Raw genomic sequence first — 21,650 nt, forward strand, 5'->3', positions numbered from 1 at the left:
AATTGAGAGGGGACGGGGAAATAGGGAGAGAGAAAGGCAAACACCTGCAGACATGCTTCACCTTGTGAAGTGTCCCCATTGCAGGTGGGGAGCAGGGACTCTAATTTGGATCCTTGAGGAGGTCCTTGCAGTTAGTACAATGTGCATTTAACTCAGTGTGACACTACCTGGCCCCCGGAAAATGATATTTTAGAATTACTTTAGTTTGCATTTCTTTTGTTATGACTGAGGTGAGCTTGTCCATTAGGTGATTTTATTTTATTTTATTTTGCCACCAGGGTTGTCACTGGGACTTGGTGCTGACCCTATGAATCTACCACTGCTGATGGACATTTTTTTTTCTTTGTATTTTATTGGATACCACGGAAAGAAATTGAGAGGGGAAGGGGAGGCAGAGAGGAAGAGAGAAAGATAGACACTTGAAGCAGACTTGCTTCATCTCTTAAGACATGTCTCCCCTGAAGGTGGGGAATGGGGGCTCCAATCTGGGTCCTTGCCACATGATAATGTGTGTGCTTAACCAGGAGTGCCACCCCTCAGCCGCTTGATATGATTTTATTTTTATTTTATTGCCACCAAGTTCTCATGCATCCCTGCCTGCACAATTCCATTGTTCTGAGTGTACTTTTCCCTTTTAGTTTCAAATAGAGGCAGAGAAGGGGAGAGAGAGATGCAGAAAGAGGAAAGACATTAAAGCACCACACCACCATTCCTGGAGCTTCCTCTTGGTGCCAAGCATGGTGCTCCCAGGTGGTAGCTGGGGCTTGAACCTGGGTCCTCACTCATAGCAGACTGTGAGCTCTACCATTTGATGTAATAATGGGACTTTAAAACACAGCACCTCTCTCTCTCTCTCTCTCTCTCTCTCCCTCTCTCTCACTCTCATCTCCTCCTTCTTTCTTAACTTCTGTCTCTATACAAAAATGAAAGAGAAGAAGACGGAGAATAAGAAAGAAGGAAGGAAGGAAGGAAGGAAGGGAGGAAGGAAGGAAAAAAGGTCACTGGCAACAGTCAATTTCATCATGGAACCACCAAGTGATAACCCTGGTGGCTATAATAAAAGGTTGGGGGGGGGGAGGAAAACAAGAATAAAGAAGGGTAGTTTCCTTTTATGTAGTACTCAGGGAAGGCTCAGCCTCTGCAAAAAGACGATATTTGCCTTGAGGTGGGATAGGCAGAGAAGAGCATTCAGTGGTGAAGGAACAGCTCATGCAGAAGCCTTACCGTGTGAGTGTGTCATGTGTTAAGGAGGAGAGTGTGGCCAGCATGGAGTGGGGAGGGACTGGTTGACAGGAGTAAAGCCAGCGGGAGAGATGGCTGGCTTCTATAGGATCCTGTAGGCTTGATCTTCCCGTGAACCAGCTTGGCTCTGCTGAGTTGACTTGTTGGTGTCTTTTGAAAGGAGAGAGTGAGTCCACAGAGCCATTTTTCCTCTCATTACTCATGGAACTTCTTGGCGTTTGACACAATACTTCTTCAAGGACTGAGAAGTGGGAGGTTTTGGTTTGCCTGCCTTAGCCCTTTCTTCACCCTCATGCTCAGGCATTTCTGACCACAGCCTGCTCCAGCTAGCCATCAGGCAGGGACTCATTCCAAGACAGACACCAGGAGGAATTCAGCTGACAGCAGTCAGGACAGCGGCATATTGCCTGCACCAGGAGTCCTGACTGGTGGTGTTAAGACACATTTACTTATTTTTTTCTTTTCTTTCTTTTTTTCTTTTTGCCTCCAGGGTTATTAAAGGAGCTCTGTCACTGAACTATGAATCCACTGCTCCTAGAGGCCATTTTCCCCATTTTGTTGTCCTTGTTGTTATTGTTGCCATTGCTGTTGTTGTTGTTGTTGGATAGGACAGAGAGAAATGGAGAGAGGAGGGAAAGACAGAGAGGGGGAGAGAAAGACAACTGCAGACCTGCTTCACCACCCGTGAAGTGATTCCCCTGCAGGTAGGGAGACAGGGTCTTAAACTGGGATCCTTATGCTGGTCCTTGCACTTTGCACCATGTGTCCTTAACCTGCTGTGCTACTGCCCAGCCCCCATTTTATTTTATTTTTAAGCCAGGGTACTGCTCAGCTTTAGTTTATGGTGATGCTGGGGATTGAACCTGGGACCTCAGAGCCTCAGGCATGAAGATCTTTTGCATAACCATTATGCTGTCTCCTCAGCCCTTATATATACATTTTTTTCATGTATGTATGGAGAGATAGAGAAGAGGGGAAATAGCACTGAAGCTTCCTTCCAAATGGTAGGGTCTGAGTTAGAACCTGGGTTGTGCACTATCCAAGTAAGCTATTTCACTGGAGAGCACTGCCAGCTATGACATTATGGTGGTGCTGGGGATTAAACCTGGGGCCTCAGACATGAGAATCTGTTATATAAACACTGTGCTATCTTCCCATCCCTGTAAGGCTGAATAAATTAATTTATTCAGTGTTCCTGGGGTATTTCTTTTTGATAGTGGTGAGACAGGATTTAAGGGAGGAAGTAAGGGAGGGAAAGGGAGCACTGGAGACATGCAGGCAGTAAATCCCAAGCAATAACCCTGGTGTGTGTGGCGGGGGCAGGGGAGATCACACATACACCAGACACACACGCACACACAGACGATACTGCGCAGCTGCAGTTCTCAAACTGTGCTCCCTGGGCTGTCAGGACTGGCAGCCCCACCTTGGAACTCATTCGAAATATGGATGGATTCTCAGGCCCCACCCCAGATGAAATGAATCAAGAGCTCTGGAAACATGTTCCGGGAGTCTGTGTTTTGACAAGTCTACCAGTACTTCTGATGCATGCTCAGATTTGATAATTAGTGGCATACCAAACAGCACCTCAATTCAGGAAATCCTAGGAGGAGTGTTGTCCAGCTTCAGCTGGATCTGAATGGGCTCTGAAGCTGAACCTGCACGTCCACTGGATTTGAGTTCCAGCAACTGTGGGCAGAGCGCCACCTACTGGTTATAGCAGGCCCTACATGCACACATGAAGGTGATTTGTCAGTGAGTGACCAGTAGTGCTTTATTTATTATCGGGGCAAGTTCCACAGATGTCCTCTCTGCTCTCCCTGGAGGAGTCTTTCAATGGCCAAGAGAGGTCACCGCAAGACAAAAGCAGCAGGTGGTGGTTAAGCAGTCAAAGCAGTTACCCATTACCTAGGGTTTGAATGGGAAAACGAGCAAATAAATGGCAGCCTCCCTTTACTGCCTCATTGAGGCATGCACCCCTTCCCACAGTCAGGTCTGAGGGCAGCCTAGCTGATGTGACCCCAGGCTGCCAGCCTGTGTTCCCAGAAAAAAAGGATGCCCACATTGCTCGACTGGTGCCCTATGGGCCCACATGGTCTATTTGGTCGCTAGCTAGGCTCAATGAGGTGGAAGAAGTTTGTATTCACCTACTTTATATTCCTGGTGTGTGTGTGTGTGTGTGTGTATGCTCATGTCTTGTTCCTTTATTTGTACTCACTAGCACCCCATAACAGTGTTGAATTGGTGGGGTTTTGTGTCGTGTGTGTGTGTGTGTGTGTGTGTAAAATATCAATCCACCATTCATGATGTCCCACTCATTTGTTCCCTTATTTTTAAAAAAAATATATTTATTTAAATATTTACTTATTCCCTTTTGTCGCCCTTGTTTTTATTGTTGTAGATACTACTGTTGTCATCATTGTTGGATAGAGAAATGGAGAGAGGAAGGGAGGACAGAGAGAGGGAGAGAAAGACAGACACCTGCAGAACTGGACAGAAAGACCTGCATAAAATTCACCACCTATGAAGCGACTTCCCTGCAGGTGGGGAGCTGGGGGCTCGAACCAGGATCCTTATGCTGGTCCTTGCGCTTTGCGCCATGTGCGCTTAACCACTATGTTACCGTCCGACTCCCTTTTCCCTTTTATTTTGCTTCCAGGGTTATTGCTGGGGCTTGGTGCCTGTACTACGAATCCACTGCTCCTGGAGGCCATTTTTCCCATTTTTGTTGCTCTTGTTGTTACTGTTATTGCTGTTGCATAGGACAGAGAGAAGTTGAGAGAGGAGGGGAAGACAGAGAGAGGGAAAGACAGACACCTGCAGACCTGCTTCACCACCCATGAAGCGACACCCCCCCCCCCCGCAGGTGGAGAGCCGGGGGCTCGAACTAGGGATCCTTATGCCAGTCCTTGTGCATTGGGCTATGTGCACTCAACCCACTGTGCTACCGCCCAGCCCCCATATTTATTTTTACCAAGCACTGCTCAGTTTTGGCTTATGGTGGCTTTGGGGATTGAACCTTGGGCCTTGGAGCCTCAGGCATGAAAGTCTTTTGCAGAACCATTTGTTTTTGCATTGACTGTGCTATCTCCCCACCCCCAGTTCTTTTCAGTCAGTGGTCAAAAGAATGACCTCATCTGCTAGTATCACTTCCTCTTGCCTCATGCTTCAGCCCACTAGTCAGGAGTCACTACCAAACACCCTGGCATGAGGGTATGATAAGGCCTCAGAGGCCCATCTCTGAAATTAACTCTGGGCCACAAATCTCTAGGAACAGGAAAGGTTATGTACTCTACCCATGGTGTTCCTCACGGAACTTTAGCAGAATTTAATTAAATACTAACATGTACTCATTCAACAAACATTTGTGCAGTGCCTGTTAGTGCTAGGAGTGGCACTGATGCTGGGGGCACTGTGATGAGTAAGACCGGACGTCCTACCCTTGTGCTGTGAAGCTCACACACCACTGGGGGAGATATGGAGAAAATAACAGCAACACAGCCCCCACACATATACACGAGGTGGGTGGGGATCTTAACAGGAGCTGGTGAGACTTTGCTGAAGGGTGTTTGAGCAGAGACTGAAGAATGAGAAGCAGTGGGCCAAGGGAAGTGGGTGTAGAGGCATGGGTGGGAGGGGTCTCTGCAACGCAGACCTTCCTGATGAACTCATCTTGCTGGGCCTCGGGAGTGAAGGGAGTGAATGGAGCTGGGAGCAGAGGCCGGCGGGGGGTGGGGGGTGGTAAGGATTTCAGGGTAAAGGGGCCATTGGCCTGACTGCCTGAGTCTCACACAACTATGAGAGAAGGAAGGAAAGGAAGAATCTGTTTGGGAGAGGTCAAGTCAGATGGCTGCCCAGATGTCCACATCTCCAGGAGGTACCTTCAGAGTTGGAAATGTGGTGGCCAGGATGTGGCGCACCCAGTAGAATATATACATTACCATGCCACAGGAACCCAGGTTCAAGCCCACAGTCCCCACCTGCAGGAAGAGTCATGAGCAGTAAAGCAGTGCTATAAGTGTCTTGCCTTCTCTCATTTCTCTCTCTCTCCAGTCACCCTCCCTCTCTTCTCCCTGTCTCTATTTCTGTCTCTCAGACTATCAGAAAGAATGAAAAAGAAAAAAGAAAGTTGGGAAAGGTGGAGTCATGCAAGCATTGAATCCCAGTGATAATCTTGGTGGCAAAATAAAAAAAAAATTAAAAGAATAAATAAATATGGTGGCCATGACTCAATGGGTAAAGCACGAGACTTGCATGCGGAAGGTCACAGGTTTGAAGCCTGGCACCTGAACAGTGTTCTGGCCGCTGTCCCTCTCATGAAATGAATCACATTAAAAAAAAAAAAAAGAAAGAAACATGGACTTCAGGTCCAGATGAGAAGCATGTGGTGAGGGGGGACTCAAGGCTTCTGACAAAGAGACAAGAGAAGGAAGTCTGGAGACCTGAGGATAGGGTGTTAAGACACGTGGAGGGATGAATGAGGCAGCCTAGGAGGCTGAGGAGAGGGTCAAGAGTTTGTTCTGAGAATAGTTCTTTATCTTTCATGTTTTTTTTTTTTTTCTTTGGGCCAATACTTCATCTCTCTTGGCTAACTTTGCCAGAGGGGGGCAGAGGGAGCGAGAGAGAAGGAAAGACACCACAGAAGAGAAGTTCCTTCCATTGTGGCGGGAGCTGGGCTGGCCCTGATACACTATCCCAGTGAGCTACTTTGCTGAGACTAGTTCTTGAGGGGGCGAGGAGTGGCTCATCTGTGTGGAACATTTCTAGGTCTCTGAAGACTGGGAACTCAAGTCCAGGACTGTCCACACACATGAGGAAGCAGCCACAATGCCTTGCCTTGGGCATCACCCCTCTCCTTAAAATACACCTTCTCTCACCTCCTGGCCCCAAGTAGCCCCACAAGCCCCAGCAGTTCTGCAGCATTCGGCCACCCCTGTAGCTTCTCTGCTGTCAGTGGTCACCATTCCAGACAGCTGACTAATGACAGGACACGAGCAGCGCCTTTGAGCTGCAAGATGAAAGCTGTCACAGGCTGCTGTGGTAGGCGAGTTGGGTGAGCAGGCTGGGGCAGGCCTGTCAGAAACCACTTCTTTCCTCACACCTCCCAGTTCCTCCCTTAGCTCCCTACAAAAGGGAGCTAGAAGCTCACCTGCAGGGAGAGGAAGCCTCTTCTCACTCCTTTAATAGGCCCTGCCCTGGGGGGGAAGGTTGTTTGGGAGACAGGGCCCTTCTCATGTTACTGGCTCTGGGCCCTGGCTTCCAACACAGCCTGCTCAGACATCTTCCCCAGCTACCAGAGAGGTGGGGTGCTGGCCACTGGGGCTTGGGCCACACCCATGGAGGCTCCAGAAATCAAGGTGTGGCCAGCCTGCTCCTGGAACACCCACACCACTCACACCCATTAATCTGCTGGCACAAGAGCAGCTGTGTCTCTTCAGGCCTGCCTCCACCCCTACTTTGAGAGAAAACTATAAAATTTAGGGGGGAGGGCCAGCAGGATGGCTCACTGGGACATTGCACTGCTTTATCATGCACACAACCCAGCTGGCCCCCACCACAGAAAATGAAACTTCAGTGCTGTGGTGTCTTTCCCTGTCTGCCTACCTGAAAAAAGCCAGCCTGTAGCAGGGATAACAAAAACAAAATTTGGGGGAGGGCTGTGGTGATAGTATAATGGTTATGCAAAAAGACTTGCATGCCCAGAGCTCCCAGGTTGAAGGCTCAATCCCCAGCACCACCATAAGACCCAGAGAAGATGGACTATCTCTGACTTCTTGAGATGACTCTGCTGGTTCTCAGTTTCCCCCTCTGGAAAAGCTGATGATTCCACATCACGGCTTTATGGAAGACTGTGAAGGGCCTCACAGGAACGTGAGGTAGCTATTGCCCAAAGCTGCCATTCATCAAGCAGCTACTGAGCACATGGTGAAGGCTTTGCCTACGTCAGCCTCAACGTGACCATTTCAAGAGGCCTCCTCTAGCCACCCATTAAAGCCATTCCTCTCTCCCACACACTCTGTTCCTTTCCTCCCCACCACTTATTATAATTGGGGTATTTGTGTGCTTTTATCCTCTCCTCCCTAGACTGTAATCTTGCTACAGGCACACGTGTGTCAGTGCTTTGTGTATAAGCTAAGCAACATGCCTGCATCTAGCAGTCACTCAAATACTTGTTAAATGAGCTTCACAAGAGCCTTGGAAGTAGGTATCATCATCAGCTCTGTTCACGAAACCCGAGGCCCAGAGTCAGAAAATTGCTAAGGCACCCAGTTTGCCATCACCAGACTTCAGCCCTGCTCCTTCCCGTTGAAGGAGTCCCAAGGTGCAGAAGGGAAAGGTGAACCCCTCAAAATGGCTCACCAGTCCCATCACCTGCTGAACTTCCCCAACGGTGTCCCACGTACCAGCAGCTTCAAGTCATCAATGCACAGCCACCAAGCCAGAGGCCAGTCCAAACTGGCCTGTTTATTTCCCAAACCAAGTGAGAGCCAGTCCTTCCCTGCCCAGCCCAGCCCAGAGCAGTACACAGCTAAGTACACAGTCTACACTCCTCCTCCCCAACCTTAACAAAGCAGATGAGTTTATGGAATCTTTATAAAATAGGGCACACACACATACATATACAGAGTCAGTGCAGGCACTGGTCTCAACCGTATTGGGGACTTGTATTATTGGGATTGGGAGAAGTGGTGAAAAAGGACACATAGGGGGCCAGGTCTCAAAATGAACCTGGCCATATAGGGCTTTTGGCTATTACCACAGAAGAGAGTCAGTGTTGGCATTGGGTTGGGGTTTGCTTCTTGAACACAGAGCCAGCTCCAGATCCATTGGGAGGGCTGCCATGCTTCCACTCTGCCTGAAGTGGCTCACCTGCCATTCTCATAACCCACTGCCTTAACTACTTCCACACACCATAAGGGTCTATCATCTGGGTCAGCAAAACAGCTCATTTGCCATGTGCTTGCCCCCAGTTTGAACCTGGCCCCTACTGCACTGAATTCAGGAAGCTTCAGTGCTATGGTTTCTTTTCCTCTCTGTCTGCCTCTCTCACTCTATCTGAAAAAAAAGAAAAAAAAATCCATTATCTGAGTGGGCTGGACCCTCTCTAGCTTTCCTTCTTGCCTTAGCCTGGTCCTAGAAATTCAGCCCTACAGGAACTAAAGTCAGGGAACAGACCAAGGAATACTGCTTCCTGATATCTGGAGGCTATGTCTGATCCAAAGCAACACTTCCTTTTTAAAAACAGAAGGGGGGGGGCATCTAATTCGCTGGAGAACAGGCATAACCCCAGACTACCCAGGCAAAAGGATGAATTGTTACCCTGCTGATAGGGCCTCTGTTTTGAACTGGCTCAGTCCCTCCACCCCGACTTTCTAAAATACACTCCCTATGAACAACAAACTCTTCTTTGACCTCTACTCATCTTTTTATCAACTTTTCAAGGCTTCTTGGCATCTTGACTATCCATTTTAACGTCTCAACAGTATTGGGAGCTTGTATTATTAGGCTTGGGAGAAGTGGTGAGAAAGGATACGGAGGGGTGCAGGTCTTAATGAACCTGGCCATGTAAGGCTTTTGGCTATTACCACAGAGCAGAAGGGTCTATCTTCCCGTCCCCAAAGAGAACTGCTTCCTGTCTGTTCCCGACCAGCTGTAAGACCCAGGCTTTCTGGTTCCTTGGGTCCAGTCCCCCAAATCATGGCAACCTGGGTCTGAGTAGAAAAAATGAACCTGAGTATTCTCTCTCCCACCCCAAAGTTGCCACTTCTCTTCCTTTCATGCCTCCCTTTAGTCAGGGCCAAGGCCAGGGTGAAATGAACCATCAGTTCCCCCTACCCCTAGCTAGTGCAAAGCACTCTGTTCCTGTATCTTCTCCAAGTGTTGTGTATGTCCACTCCTGGTCCCACCTCAGTGTGGTTTCTATGCTAGGAATTCCAAGTTATCACTTTTGGGGCAGCAAATGACAGACTGGTAAGAGGCTATAGAAATCAGCCTCTAGCATGCTATACCTAACCCAGACAGGGCTGGGCTTTAGGCCTTGGTGTGGGCCTGGCAGGCAATCACATCCAACCTGATATGGTCCCATTACTGCCCTACCTTTTACTTTTAGAACCTGCTCAGTAGGCCATGCTTGTAAAACCACTTTAAATAAGCCCTGCTAAAGCAAATAGTACCAGATAGCGGGAACTCAGGCTCTGTGTCCTTAAAGGCATCTCCTCTTCTCCTTCCTTCCCCTTCCCACTCCCATCTGTTGATGGTCCACAGCCAGATCAGCGCTTTGGGAAGCAGAAGTGCATGTTGATCTTCTCAGGGGACGTTGCTTCTCACTTGTCCATCTTTCCATCCACTTGTGTTCAGGAAACAACACTCCTTGTGTCTGTGTCAGGCTGCCTCACAACTGTTACATCCCTCCTACCCCCACAAAAACAAGTGCCCTGATTGGACCCCCTTGGAATACAGCTCAGAGGGCCAGGACTTAGGATGTGGCTTTCCGATGGGCCCCCGAGTAGGCGTAGGAGATAGGATGCCGGGTCCCTGGCCTCACAGTGAACGTGTTGACAGTGTTTCCATAGTGGGGAGACCTGGGGGGAGGGAGGGACAGAAGAGAAGGGAGGTTAGTAAATGCTGCTGATGAACCACTGGCCATTCCATCTCCCCCAGGGCACAAGAGGAAAGAAAAAGATGGTTCAGTACTGTGGTATCTGCCCCCACAAGCCCTGGCTTATCACTGTGCAGTCACTGGACCCAGGGTTCCCCTCCCGTCTAGGCCCAGCTGGCCACGAAATCCAGGCCCAGAAGTTCTGCTCTGAATTCTTCTTTCTTAGTCTAGGACTGGACCCAGAGTCACTGGGAATTCCCCCAGAGATCACTGGGCTCTCCTGCCACCCCCTAATTTCCTGAAGTCCTATGGCTCCAGGGGGTGGAAGAGAGGAGAGACGGGCAGGAAAAGGAGGTGGCTACGAAAAGGGAACAAAGGAAAGCATCAGAATGGGGGCAGAGAGACAGCTCACCGGGTAGGGTGCCTACATTTCCATGTAGAGAAACCAGGTTTGAGCCTCAGCACCACATGGGAGGTGCTAAGGGCAAGGGAGAGAGCTGCTCTGCTGTGTTATGTCCCCTATCTCCATCTCTCTGTTGTGAAAGAAAAAGTGGCCTGGAGTGGTGAAACTGTGCACATGCAAGGCCCCATTCCACCAGAAAAAAGAAAAAAAAAAAAAGAGATGAAGCAGGAAAAGGGGGATGGGGTGACAGCATAATGGTTATGCAGCAAAACTTTCATGCCTGAAGCTCTGAAGTCCTAGGTTCAATCTCCTGCACCATCAGAGCTGGGCAATGCTCTCTTTAGTTAGAGGAGGGAAAAAAAAAAACAAAAACAGGAAGAGGGGGCCGAGTGGTGACTCACCTAATTAAGCATACATGCTACTATACACAAGGACCTGGGTTCGAGCCCCTGGTCTCCACCTGCAGAGAAGCTTCATAAACAGTGAAGCAAATACTGCAGATCTCTCTCTTCCCCTCCTCCCTCAATTTCTCTCCTATCAAATAAAAAAAGAGGGGGATGGTCGCTAAGAGCAGTGGATTCATCGAGCAGGCACCAAGCCCCAACGATAACCCTGGTGTCAATAAGAAGAGAAATAAAATAGGAAGAAGGGGAGGGAAAGGGGGGCAGGTGGTGGCACACCAGTTTAAGCGCACCCACTACAGTGGGTAAGAACCTGGGTTCAAGCGCCTGGTCCGCACCTGCAGGGGGAAAGCTTCAAGAGTGATGTAGCTCTACAGATGTCTCTCCCTCCCCTTTTCATTTCTCTGTCTCTACCCAATAATATTTTGTTAAAAAATGACTTGAAGGGAGTCAGGCGGTAGCGCAGCCGACTAAGCGCAGGTGGCACAAAGCACAAGGACCGGCGTAAGGATCCGGGTTCCAGCCCCCGGCTCCCCACCTGCAGGGGAGTCGCTTCACAGGCGGTGAAGCAGGTCTGCAGGTGTCTGTCTTCCTCTCCTCTCTCCATCTCTCTCTGTCCCATCCAACAACAACAACATCAATAATAACTACAACAATAATAACTACAGCAATAAGACAAAGGCAACAAAAAGGGAATGAATAAATAAATATTTTAAAAAGTGACTTGAATTTTAAAAAAGGGGTGGTGGTGATGGAAAAGAAGATAGAGAAAAGGGCACTGGCAGCGGCTCCCCCTCCCCGCGCAGCTCACCTGGCGGCCGCGGGGGCGAAGCCGTAGTCGCCGGCCGCCGCCTTGACCTTGGTGTCTCCGCGGGCGGCGCCCTCCAGCGAGGTCCTGCGCGTGTGCAGACCCCCGGGGGCGGCGCGGCCGGCCGAGTTGACGCGGCGCATGTCGGGGCCTCCGGGCGGCGGCCCGAAGCAGCTGGGGGTGCTCAGGCTGCGGCCCGGGCCGCCGCGGGGCAGCCCGGGGCCGCGGGGGTGCTCCCCGACGTACAGACGCTTCTTGATGAGCGAGCCGCCCCCGCCCGAGCGGCGCTCCGGGGCCCCCGCGCGGCCGTACAGCGCGCTCGCCGCCGCCGGGAGCCGCGAGGAGCCGCGAGGCGGTGCTCGTGAGCCCACCGGCGGCAGCCCCAAGTCCGAGGGGCTGTTCCTGGGCGGGGAGCAACGTCGGCCCCGGTAGTGGGCGGCCGGTGCCGGTGCCGGTGCCGGGGGCTCGGGGTCGCTGCTGAACTCCGGCGGCGGGGGGATGAGCTCGAAGCTGAACTCTTTGTCGTCCTCGTCCTCATCCTCCCGCTTGTAGGACGGGGACGGAGGGGAGGAGAAGGACCTGGGCGGCGCGCGGCCCCGGGCGAGGCTGCAGCGAGCTGGTCTCTCCCAGGCCCCCGGGACCTGGGGCTCCGCCTTTGTCCCGTTGCGCGCTCGGCTGGACTCCGGGCCCTCGGGGTCCCCCGGTGGCTGGGGCTTCCACTGGGCCGGGGTGCTGGGCTGTGCTGACAGGCCCAGCGCGGGGTCCTGCACCTCCTCCTTGGGGAGCTTGGGGACCACAGTGAAGGAGTTGGGCCGGCCGTGGTTGTAGAAAATGCTGTCAGAGCCGGCCTCTGGCTGGCTGCCGTGACCGCTGTGACCACGGAGACTCCCTGGCAGGGAGGACCGGCCCAGGCCTGCGCTCCCAAGCCTTCCCTTCTGAGCCCTCTGCCTGGCTGCAAGGAGCAGAGCCATAGGGGAGCCCCGCTCCACCACCTCCCCCGTCACCGGGTGCCTGAGAAGCTCCTCTGCAGGCGGGGCTGCAGCTGGGGGCTTGGCTGGCAGCTCCTGGGGTTCCTTCACTTCCACAGGCCCCCCTGTTCCTGCAGTCTCTCTGGCCACCGTGGGCGTCACCACCGCCACCTCACGGCTGGGGTTATTCAGGCTGCGATGGGGCTGGTAGATGCAGGTCATCTCTTCCCGACCTGGGCCTGGGGCTCCTGTCTTTGGCGGGAGGGCTGGAGAAGACAGGGCTCTGGGTGGAGAGGGCTTACTGGCTTCCGAGGGGCGCCCTTCTGCCTCTGGCTGGGAGGATGCTGCAAGTACCTGAGGTTCTGTCTTCTCCCACTGCCCACTTGGGCCCACGTTCTTCTCTGTTGTCCTTTGGGATGATGCGGTGGGCAGAGCTGTGCTTGATGACGGTAGAGCAGGTGCAGGCGTAGCTTTAGGTGGCAAGGCTGGCCCAGAGGTGGCCTTGGGTGGTGTGGCCGGCCCAGGGGTGGCCTTAGTCTGGAATGCTGAGGTTGGCAGGGGGGCAGTAGATAGAGGCGTCAGATTCTTGGTCCAGGGCTTGGAGAACTTGCCATTCTCAGCCTTGCTTTCAAAGAATCTTCCCCCTTCCAGCCGAGGTTTGGGGGGCAAAAATCGGATACTAGGCTTGTTCTCTTTGTCTGCTGAAGAGGAGATCCGAGCCTCCAGTTCATTTCGGATCTGCCGGACACTGGTAGTGGAGGCTTCTTGGGGGATGTAGTCTACAGGTGGGAGGGTCAGGCTAGTGGTGGCCTCCCTCTCTGGCAGGTGGCAAAGACTCTTCTCAGGAACAGCTGGGGGTGTCTCCTTCTCCGGCAGACTTGGGAGACCCTCCTTTTCTGGTGGGCTGGGGCACTTCTTGCCCTCCTTTTCCTTAGAGGCCGTGTTCGGCCCTGCCTTCTGACTAACCAGTCGGTCCTCTCTCCTGGAGCCGCAGAGGTAGGCTGCCAGCTCACTGCGCAGCTTATCCATCTGACGGGGGTCCCACAAGTCCATGGGCTCTGAAGAGCCTGTGTCCTCTGGAGAGGGGGGGCTAGGTTTGGATTGAGGTGCAGGAAAGCTGTTTTTGGGTTTTTTTGTAAATCCAGTAGGTGGAGGGGTTGGCTTCTCATTGGGAGGCAAAGGAGGGGCAGGAGGGGGTTGAGGGGGTGGTGGTGGGGGAAGAGGAGGTGCATGAGGGGGCAGAGGAGGGGCTGGAGGTGGAGTCTCAGCTTGCTCTTGTGTGCTGGACAGGGATGGCCCCAGCCTGGGGCTAGCTGGAGCTGCAGTCCTGAGCCCCCCAGGACTCTCTGACTCAGGGGCACTGTCTGGGTAGACCTGAGATGCAGGGCGGATATGGAAGCTGGGAGGGAGCGGGAGTCGACTGTGGCCCTTTTTCATCAGCCCATCTTCTGGAGGAGCCCCAGGTGTTTCTGGAATGGGGATGGAGGAAGTCCTGACTGGGGTTGGGGGAGGCACCTTGAATGAGCGAGGGAAGGTAAGGTGGGGCTCTGGCTTAGGTCCCAGAGGACTCCCTTTCGGCTCAGCTGGGCTCTTGGGGGGGCTGGTTCTGGGGGTCTCTGGCTGCCTACTGTTCAGTGCAACCTCTGATTTCCACTTGGTGACACCTCCCGGGGGAAAGAGATGAAGAGACAAGGGAGCTGGAGGGGCTGGGACTGGCAAAGGGGGCGGGGGTGGGGCCAGAGTGACCAAGGGTGGGGCAGGAGGAATAAAGTCAGGAGGGGTAGGTGTGGATGGGGAGGGAAGGGCAGGTGGGGGAGAGAGGGCCCCCAATGGCGGGGGTGGAGGTGGGGCTATGTTGGGTGGGGGTGGGGGTTCCAGTAGCAGGGGGGGTGGAGGGGGAGGTGCAAAAGGTGGGGGTGGTGGAGGTGGTGACTCCCCTTGAGGTTGGGACATGTCTGGGGGTGGCCCTGGGGCTGGGCCCGGGGGAGGAGGGGGGATGAGTGGGTCCTGGCCATAGTGTCCAGGCCTCAGGTCACCCACAGAGCTGTACAGTCGGAGGTTGCCATTGACCAGCATGCTGGAACCTGGAGGAAGGGAGAGGCAAAGATGAGAAGGGCAGTGGTGAGGAGGCCAAGCCGGCCTGCTATCTGTGTGCCCACTGTGGGAGTGATCCGGGAGGTGGCGGGACAGCACCAAGGAAGTAACTGGCCAGGGTCAGAACTTTTCTCCTAATCACCAAGGGACAGAACAGCAATGTCTCTCTCCCCCCAAGCTCTGCTACTAGTGACCCTCTTTTTTACTTTATTTATTTATTTTGCCACCAGGGTTGCCGGGGCTCAGTGCCAGCACTATGAATCTACTGCTCCTGGCAGCATTTTTTTTTTCCTTTTTCTATATTTTTTTAACTAGATAGGACAGAGAGAAATTGAGAGGGGTAGGGAGATAGAGAGAGAAAGAGACACCTGAAGCCCTGCTTCACCTCTCATGAAGCATGTAGAAAATAGGGGTTTGAACCTAGGTCCTTGTGCATGGTAATGTGTGCACTTAACTAGGTGTGCCACCAGCTGACTCTCTTTATTATTTTTTTAAATATTTTTATTTATTTTATCTTAAAAGAGAGATACAGAGAGAAGGGGCTGGGTGGTGGCACACCTGATTTAGCATACATGTTACAATTTTTTTTTTTTTACATGTTACAATTTGAAGGACCTGGGTTTGAGCCCCTGGTCACCACCTGCTGGGGGGAAAGCTTTGTGAGTAGTGAAGCAGTGCTGCAGGCATCTCTCTCTCTCTCTCTCTCTCTCTCTCTCCCACTGTCTTCCTTCTCAATTTCTGGCTGTCTCTAGTCAATAAATAAAGATAGTAATAATAAAAAAGATGCAGAGACAGTAGAGCATTGTTCATCTCTGGCTTATGGTGGTACTGGGAACTGAACCTGGGATCTCACAGCCTCAGGCATGACAGTCTTTTTCATAACCATTATGATTTCTCCCCACACTTTCTCCTCTCTGGTGAGGGGCCCCACATGACTCTGATAGCCTTTGGAGCCTGTAGTATACAGTTTCCATTTGCTCCAGGAGTCATGCACTCCACCTTCTGCCCACAGGCAGGTTCAGCCAATGGCAGGCAACAGCAGGAGATCAGAGGATGCTAGAGGCCAGAGCACTGACCCCACCCCCTCCCAGCTGGACCAAAGATTGGCAGAGGCCATGTTTCTGTCTGGCAGCCCTTCTCCCACAGACCTGAAATGGAGGAGTCCCCACTGCTGTGATGCTCCTGGGACACCACAGCCCACTTCAGTCTCCTAGTGTTGCTCACACAGCTATATACAGTGCCATTACTGAACTCTCTCTTGTCATCCCCGAGGAGTGCTGTTTCTTGCAGGGACCTTGAATGGTGCAAAGCTAGAAAGGCCAGTGTTCACATCCCAGCTCTGCGATCTTGGGCACACTGGTCAACCCTGCTGGCTCTCAGTTTTCCCATCCAGAACATGGATATAATGCTAGCATTTACTTCACAACACTTGTGTAGGTTAAATAAGTGTATCCATGTAAAGACATGTGAAGGGTTTATCATCGTGCTAAGCCTATAGCAGGTGCTTAATGAACAGAAACCACGCTGACTGCTGCCAACTGTGTTCCGATCAGCAGACAGACAGGGAATATTGGGGAACGGGCTAGAAAGCTGTGGATCAGTGCTAGGGCCTGGGGGGTGCTTTTCAGTGTGAATATTTGGGTGGAAGATCTGTGGGAAGGAAAAATTGTGTGCGTATCTTTTTTTTTTTTTTTTTGACAAAGGCAGAGAGAGAAAGAGAGAGGGAGAGAGAGAGAATATAAAAGGGACCACAGCACTAAGGCTTCCTTCAATGCAGTGCAGTGGGGACCAGGATGAAACTGGGTTGTGCATATGATAAAGCAGCGAACTATCCAAGACAGCTATTTCACCAGCACCTGTGTGTGTTTGCTGCACAGAGTTTATGCATGTGTAAGTTTAACATGCCAGGTGGGCTTTTTCACATACAGACAGAGACACAGAGAAAGGGAGAGATACTACGGCACTGGGGCTTCCCCCAGGACCAAGGCACCTCCAGTGTGATAGCAGGGCTTGAACTTACCTGGGTTGCATGAATGGCATGGGTTGCAGTCCTACCGAGTGAACTATCTCTCCAGGCCAGAAAGAGCAATTTGTACAAGCAACTCCTGTTTTCTAAAGACTCTGTATCTGTTGCCTGAGAGGTGGTACAGTGAATAAAGCATTCGACTTCTTGCAGTGCATACACCACACTGATGCACTCACTGGCTCTTTCTCATTCTCTCTTTCTCATAAATAAATAAGCCTTAAAAAAGAATAAAGACCCTTAATCTAGCAAACATTCAGCTTTTTTTTTTTTTTTTTTTTGTCTCCAGGGTTATTGCTGGGGCTGGGTGCCTGCACCATGAATCCACTGCTTCTGGAGGCCACTTTTTTTGCCTTTTGTTGTCCTTTTTTTTTTTTTTTACCATTGTTGTGGTTATTATTAATATTGTTATTGATGTTGTTGTTGGATAGGATAGAGAGAAATGGAGAGAGGAGGGGAAGACAGACAGAGGGAGAGTAAGATAGACACCCGCAGACCTGCTTCACTGCCTGTGAAGCGGCCCCCCTGTAGGATCCTTGTGCCAGTCCTTGTGCTTCGCACCATGTGCGCTTAACCTGATGAGCTACCTACTGCCTGACCCCCACAAGCATTCAGCTTTCCATCTCACAGGGAACTTATGGAACAAATTCTGCACCATTATGTATGTGTGTGGGGGAGCAGGGGAGGGTGTGCAGTGATGGCAGGGTGACCTGTGCACTGAAGAGATGCTGGGAAGCACACTCTCAGCCTCATCTCTCCCTCTGGGACTCAGTCCCCAGACCCATCCTCAAAGTCTACAGGCCACAAGGAGAGACACACCACCCTCAGTGTCTAGTGCAGGGTCTAGCAAACCTGGGGAATATGCAGTGCTCCAGGGACCCTCCCAGCTATCTGATCTCAAATGAGGACCCAACCAAGATCAGGGAGACGGAAACTAACAACCACACAGAACCCCAGTTACTAAGGATTTGAAAAACATAACAAGGGTGGGGGCTGGGTGGTGGCACACTTGGTTAAGCTCACATGTCACCATGTGCAATGACCCCGGTTTGATCCCCCATAAGCGCTGAAGCAGGTCTGCAGGTGTCTGTCTTTCTGTCTCCCTCTTTAGCTCCCCTTCTCCTCTCAATTTCTCTCTGTCCTATTAAATGAAAACCAAAAAAAAAAAAAAAAAAAAAAAAAAAGACATCCTCTGGGAGTGTGGATTCATAGTGCTGGTACTGAGCCTCAGAGATAACATGACAGCAACAAAAACTAAAAACAAAACGTAAACAAAAAACAGCACGAGGGGGAGTTGGGCGGTAGTGCAGCACACATGGCTCAAAGCACACTGGCATAAGGATCCTGGTTCGAGCCCCCCCCCCCCCCCCCCCGCTCTCCACCTGCAGGGGACTCACTTCACAGATGGTGAAGCAGGTCTGCAGGTGTCTATCTTTCTGTCCCCTCTCTGTCTTCCCCTCCTCTCTCCATTTCTCTCTGTCCTATCCAACAATGATGACATCAACAACAATAATAACTACAACAACAGAACAACAAGGGCAACAAAAGGGAATAAATAAAAAAAAAAAAACAGCACAAGGGTGACTTGGGAGGTTACACAGTGAATAAACCATTGGACTGATATGAGTTGCTGATTTTGATCTTTGGGATTACAGGTACCAGAGTGATGCTCTGGTTCTCTCTCCCTCTCTTTTATTAATAAATCTAAGACAGAGAGAGAGAGACAGAGAGAGAGAGAGACAGAAACCCTGGACCTCTCAGAGATATGTTTTAATGGAACAGCATAAGAGGCAATGGACATGATAATGAGCACATTATACAATGAGTAATGTGGGGGATATAAAACCAGAAGAGGTGTGTTGGCATGCAGTCTGAATAGGTAGATCAGAGAAGACTCGCTGAGATGATATCCAAGTGGGAGTAAGGGAGGAGAGACCACACATGTGCAGGGGAAGAGCATGCTGGGCTAAAGGAACTACAGAGCAAAGATCTTGGGTGTAAAGGCTCCTGGGTGTCTTGTTTTGACCAGAGCACAGCTCAGCTCTGCCAGATGGTGGTGCTGGAGATTGAATCTGGGACCTCTTTTACATTAAGTTTCGTGCTGTACTATCTCCCCCCAGTCCTCACCTGGGTATTGAAAGAACAAGGTGACTGGGATAACTGGAGCCGTATGAGTGAGGGAAGGCAGAGATGAGGCTAGACTCTGACAGCCCTTGCTAGCACCTTCCTTTTGGGTAACATGATGTCACTGGTGGGTTTTGAACATGGATCTCACAAGAAACACCTTTTTCTGGGAGTATGGATTGACCTGCAATGCCCATGTCCAGTGGAGAAACAATTATAGAAGCCAGACCTTCCACCTTCTGCACCCCATAATGATCCTGGGTCCATACTCCCAGAGGGAGGGGCGGCAGATGCAGAACTCTGGTGGTGGGAATTGTATCCCTTTTATCCTACAGACTTGTTGATCATAATTAAATAAATTTAAAAAAATGTCTTTTGTCCCACCCAAAACCCATTTACTTCTCAAGAACTGGACTCATCATTGCCATTGTTTTTTGGCAGATACTGAGGTGCAAGGGACTAGTAATTGGCCTAGGGGGACGTTGGTCAAGCCTACTCTCAGCCTCCAGCCCTACTGCTTCCGCTTATTGCAGCCAGAGATCAAGAGGGTTTGGGATATTGTTTTATCACCAGCTAGGGATATAGATCACATGTTCCAGCCAAAGGAAGAAAAGAAGGTGGCGGATCCTCTTACCTGTCACTCCTTTGTTAGCAAAGTCTTCTGGGACACAGGGGGTGGGTACAGCCAGCCCATGGTTCTCCTGGACATTCTGAAAGGGAGCAGAGGGGTCAGAGGATGGGACAAGAAGGACAGTTAATTCTTCTTAAACTGCTGCTCTGTGGAGCTTTTTTTTTTTTTAACTAAAAAAATTCATGTTTGTGAGCCAGTCAGTAGCATACCCAGTTGAGCACACATGTTACCATGCACAAGGACACAGAAAGAGAGAAGACTCTTGAGTAGTGAAGCAGTGTTGCAGTCTCTCTCTGTCAATATTTTATTTATTTGATAGAAACAGAGGAATCAAGAAGGAAAGGGGAGAGGGAAAGACAGTTGCATCACTGCTTCAACACTTGTGCAGCTTCCTTCCTGCAGGTGGAGACTCAGGGTTTGAACCTGGGTCCTTGCACGAGATAACATGTGCACTCAACCAGATGAGCCACTGGCCAGCCCCTCTGTCTTTCTTTTTTTTCTTTTTTTTTAAAAAAAATATTTATTTTATTTATTTATTCCCTTTTGTTGCTCTTGTTGTTTATCATTGTGGTTCTTCTTATTGTTGTTGTCATTGCTGTTTTTGTTGTTGGATAGGACAGAGAGAAATGGAGAGAGGAGGGGAAGACAGAGATGGGGAGAGAAAGATAGACACCTGCAGACCTGCTTCACCGCTTGTGAAGTGATTCCCTGCAGGCAGGAAGCCGGGGGCTTGAACCAGGATCCTTATGCAGGTCCTTGTGCTTTGTGCCACGTGTGCTTAACCCACTTCGCTACCGCCCGACTCCCCCCTCTGTCTTTCTGTCTCCTCCTCCCCTCTCAATTTCTCTCTGTCCTTTCAAGTAAAATAAAGAAAAATATTTTTTAACTTTTTAAAAAAATATTTTCCCTTTTGTTGCCCTTGCTGTTTTTATTGTTGCTGTTGTTATTGATGTTGTCTTTGTTGGATAGGACAGAGAGAAATGGAGAAAGGAGGGGAAGACAGAGAGGGGGAGAGAAAGACAGACACCTGCAGACCTGCTTCACTGCCTGTGAAACAACTCCCCTGCAGGTGGGGAGCTGGGGGCTTAAACCAGGATCCTTATGCCGGTCCTTGCACTTTGTGCCACGTGTGCTTAACCCACTGCGCTACCGCCCGACTCCCGAAAATGTTTTTTTACTGTCACCACAGTTATTGCTGGGGCTCGATGTCTGCACAATAAATTTCCCCTGCAGCCGAAGACCAGGGACTTGAACCCAAGTCTGCACATGATCACTTGTGTACTCTACCAAGCGAGCCACCACCCGGCTTCCCCTTCTGTGGGACCATTTTAATTTCTAGCAAATCTTCGATGGATGGTGATAGTTGCTCAACCTTCAGAATGTACTAAAATGCACACATTTTAATTTTATGGTACAATGGAGTCTTGTTATTTGAGGAAGCTATGGTCTGCAGCATTGTTGCAACTAAGTTAGTAAATAATTAATGCCCCAAGGTAAATACAGGATTAGGTTTCTGCAAACCTTGGTTGCAGCATCTACATCAGCCAATTGACACATAACCTTGTTTTCTGCTTACTTCCTGTTTAATGACATCTTATCTAATGTATATTGTTGATCCATTAATATTGAACTCAGACCAACATTATACCTCATTCATGAAAGAGGGTTTTTAAAAAAATTTATTTCCTTTTTGTTGCCCTTGCTTTTTTAATATTTATTTTTTCATTCCCTTTTGTTGCCTTTGTTGTTTTATTGTTGTAGTTATTATTGTTGTTGTTGATGTCGTCATTGTTGGATAGGACAGAGAGAAATGGAGAGAAGAGGGGAAGACAGAGAGGGGGAGAGAAAGACACCTGCAGACGTGCTTCACAAGTGCCCCTGCAGGTGGGGAGCCGGGGGCTCCAACCCAGATCCTTACGCCGGTCCTTGCGCTTTGCACCACCTGCGCTTAACCTGCTGCGCTACCGCCCGACTCCTGCCCTTGTTGTTTTTATTGTTGTTGTAGTTATTGTTGTTGATGTCGACATTGTTGGATAGGACAGAGTGAAATGGAGAGAGAAGGGGAAGACAGGGGGAGAGAAAGATAGACACCTGCAAGTAAAAGACTCTGGGGTGGATGGGTGGGGGGAGAGTACAGACCCAGAAAGGATGACAGAGGACCTAGTGGGGGATGGTTGTATTGTTATATGGAAAACTGGGAAATGTTCACTCAAGTAAAAGATAGACACCTGCAGACCTGCTTCACCGCCTGTGAAGCGACTCCCCTGCAGGTGGGGAGCAGGGGGCTGGAACCAGGATCCTCAAGCCGGTCCTTGCGCTTGGCGCCACCTGCGCTTAACCTGCTGTGCTACTGCGGG

At 50.6% G+C, this 21,650-nt stretch overlaps 1 protein-coding gene across 1 annotated transcript in view; it reads right to left on the reverse strand.

The window, feature by feature from the left end:
* Positions 1-7,674: 7,674 nt before the first annotated feature.
* Positions 7,675-21,650, reverse strand: part of C4H6orf132 (chromosome 4 C6orf132 homolog) — a 61,818-nt gene continuing 47,842 nt past the window's right edge. The window contains exons 3-5 of the mRNA XM_007529740.3: positions 19,297-19,372; positions 11,457-14,505; positions 7,675-9,824 (exon numbers count right to left, since the gene is read on the reverse strand). Coding sequence (XP_007529802.1) covers positions 9,719-9,824; positions 11,457-14,505; positions 19,297-19,372 — 3,231 coding nt within the window. The 3' untranslated portion in view covers positions 7,675-9,718. The remainder of the gene's footprint in view (positions 9,825-11,456; positions 14,506-19,296; positions 19,373-21,650) is intronic.

This window comes from Erinaceus europaeus, chromosome 4, assembly GCF_950295315.1.
Source record: "Erinaceus europaeus chromosome 4, mEriEur2.1, whole genome shotgun sequence".
Taxonomy (NCBI): Eukaryota; Metazoa; Chordata; class Mammalia; order Eulipotyphla; family Erinaceidae; genus Erinaceus; species Erinaceus europaeus.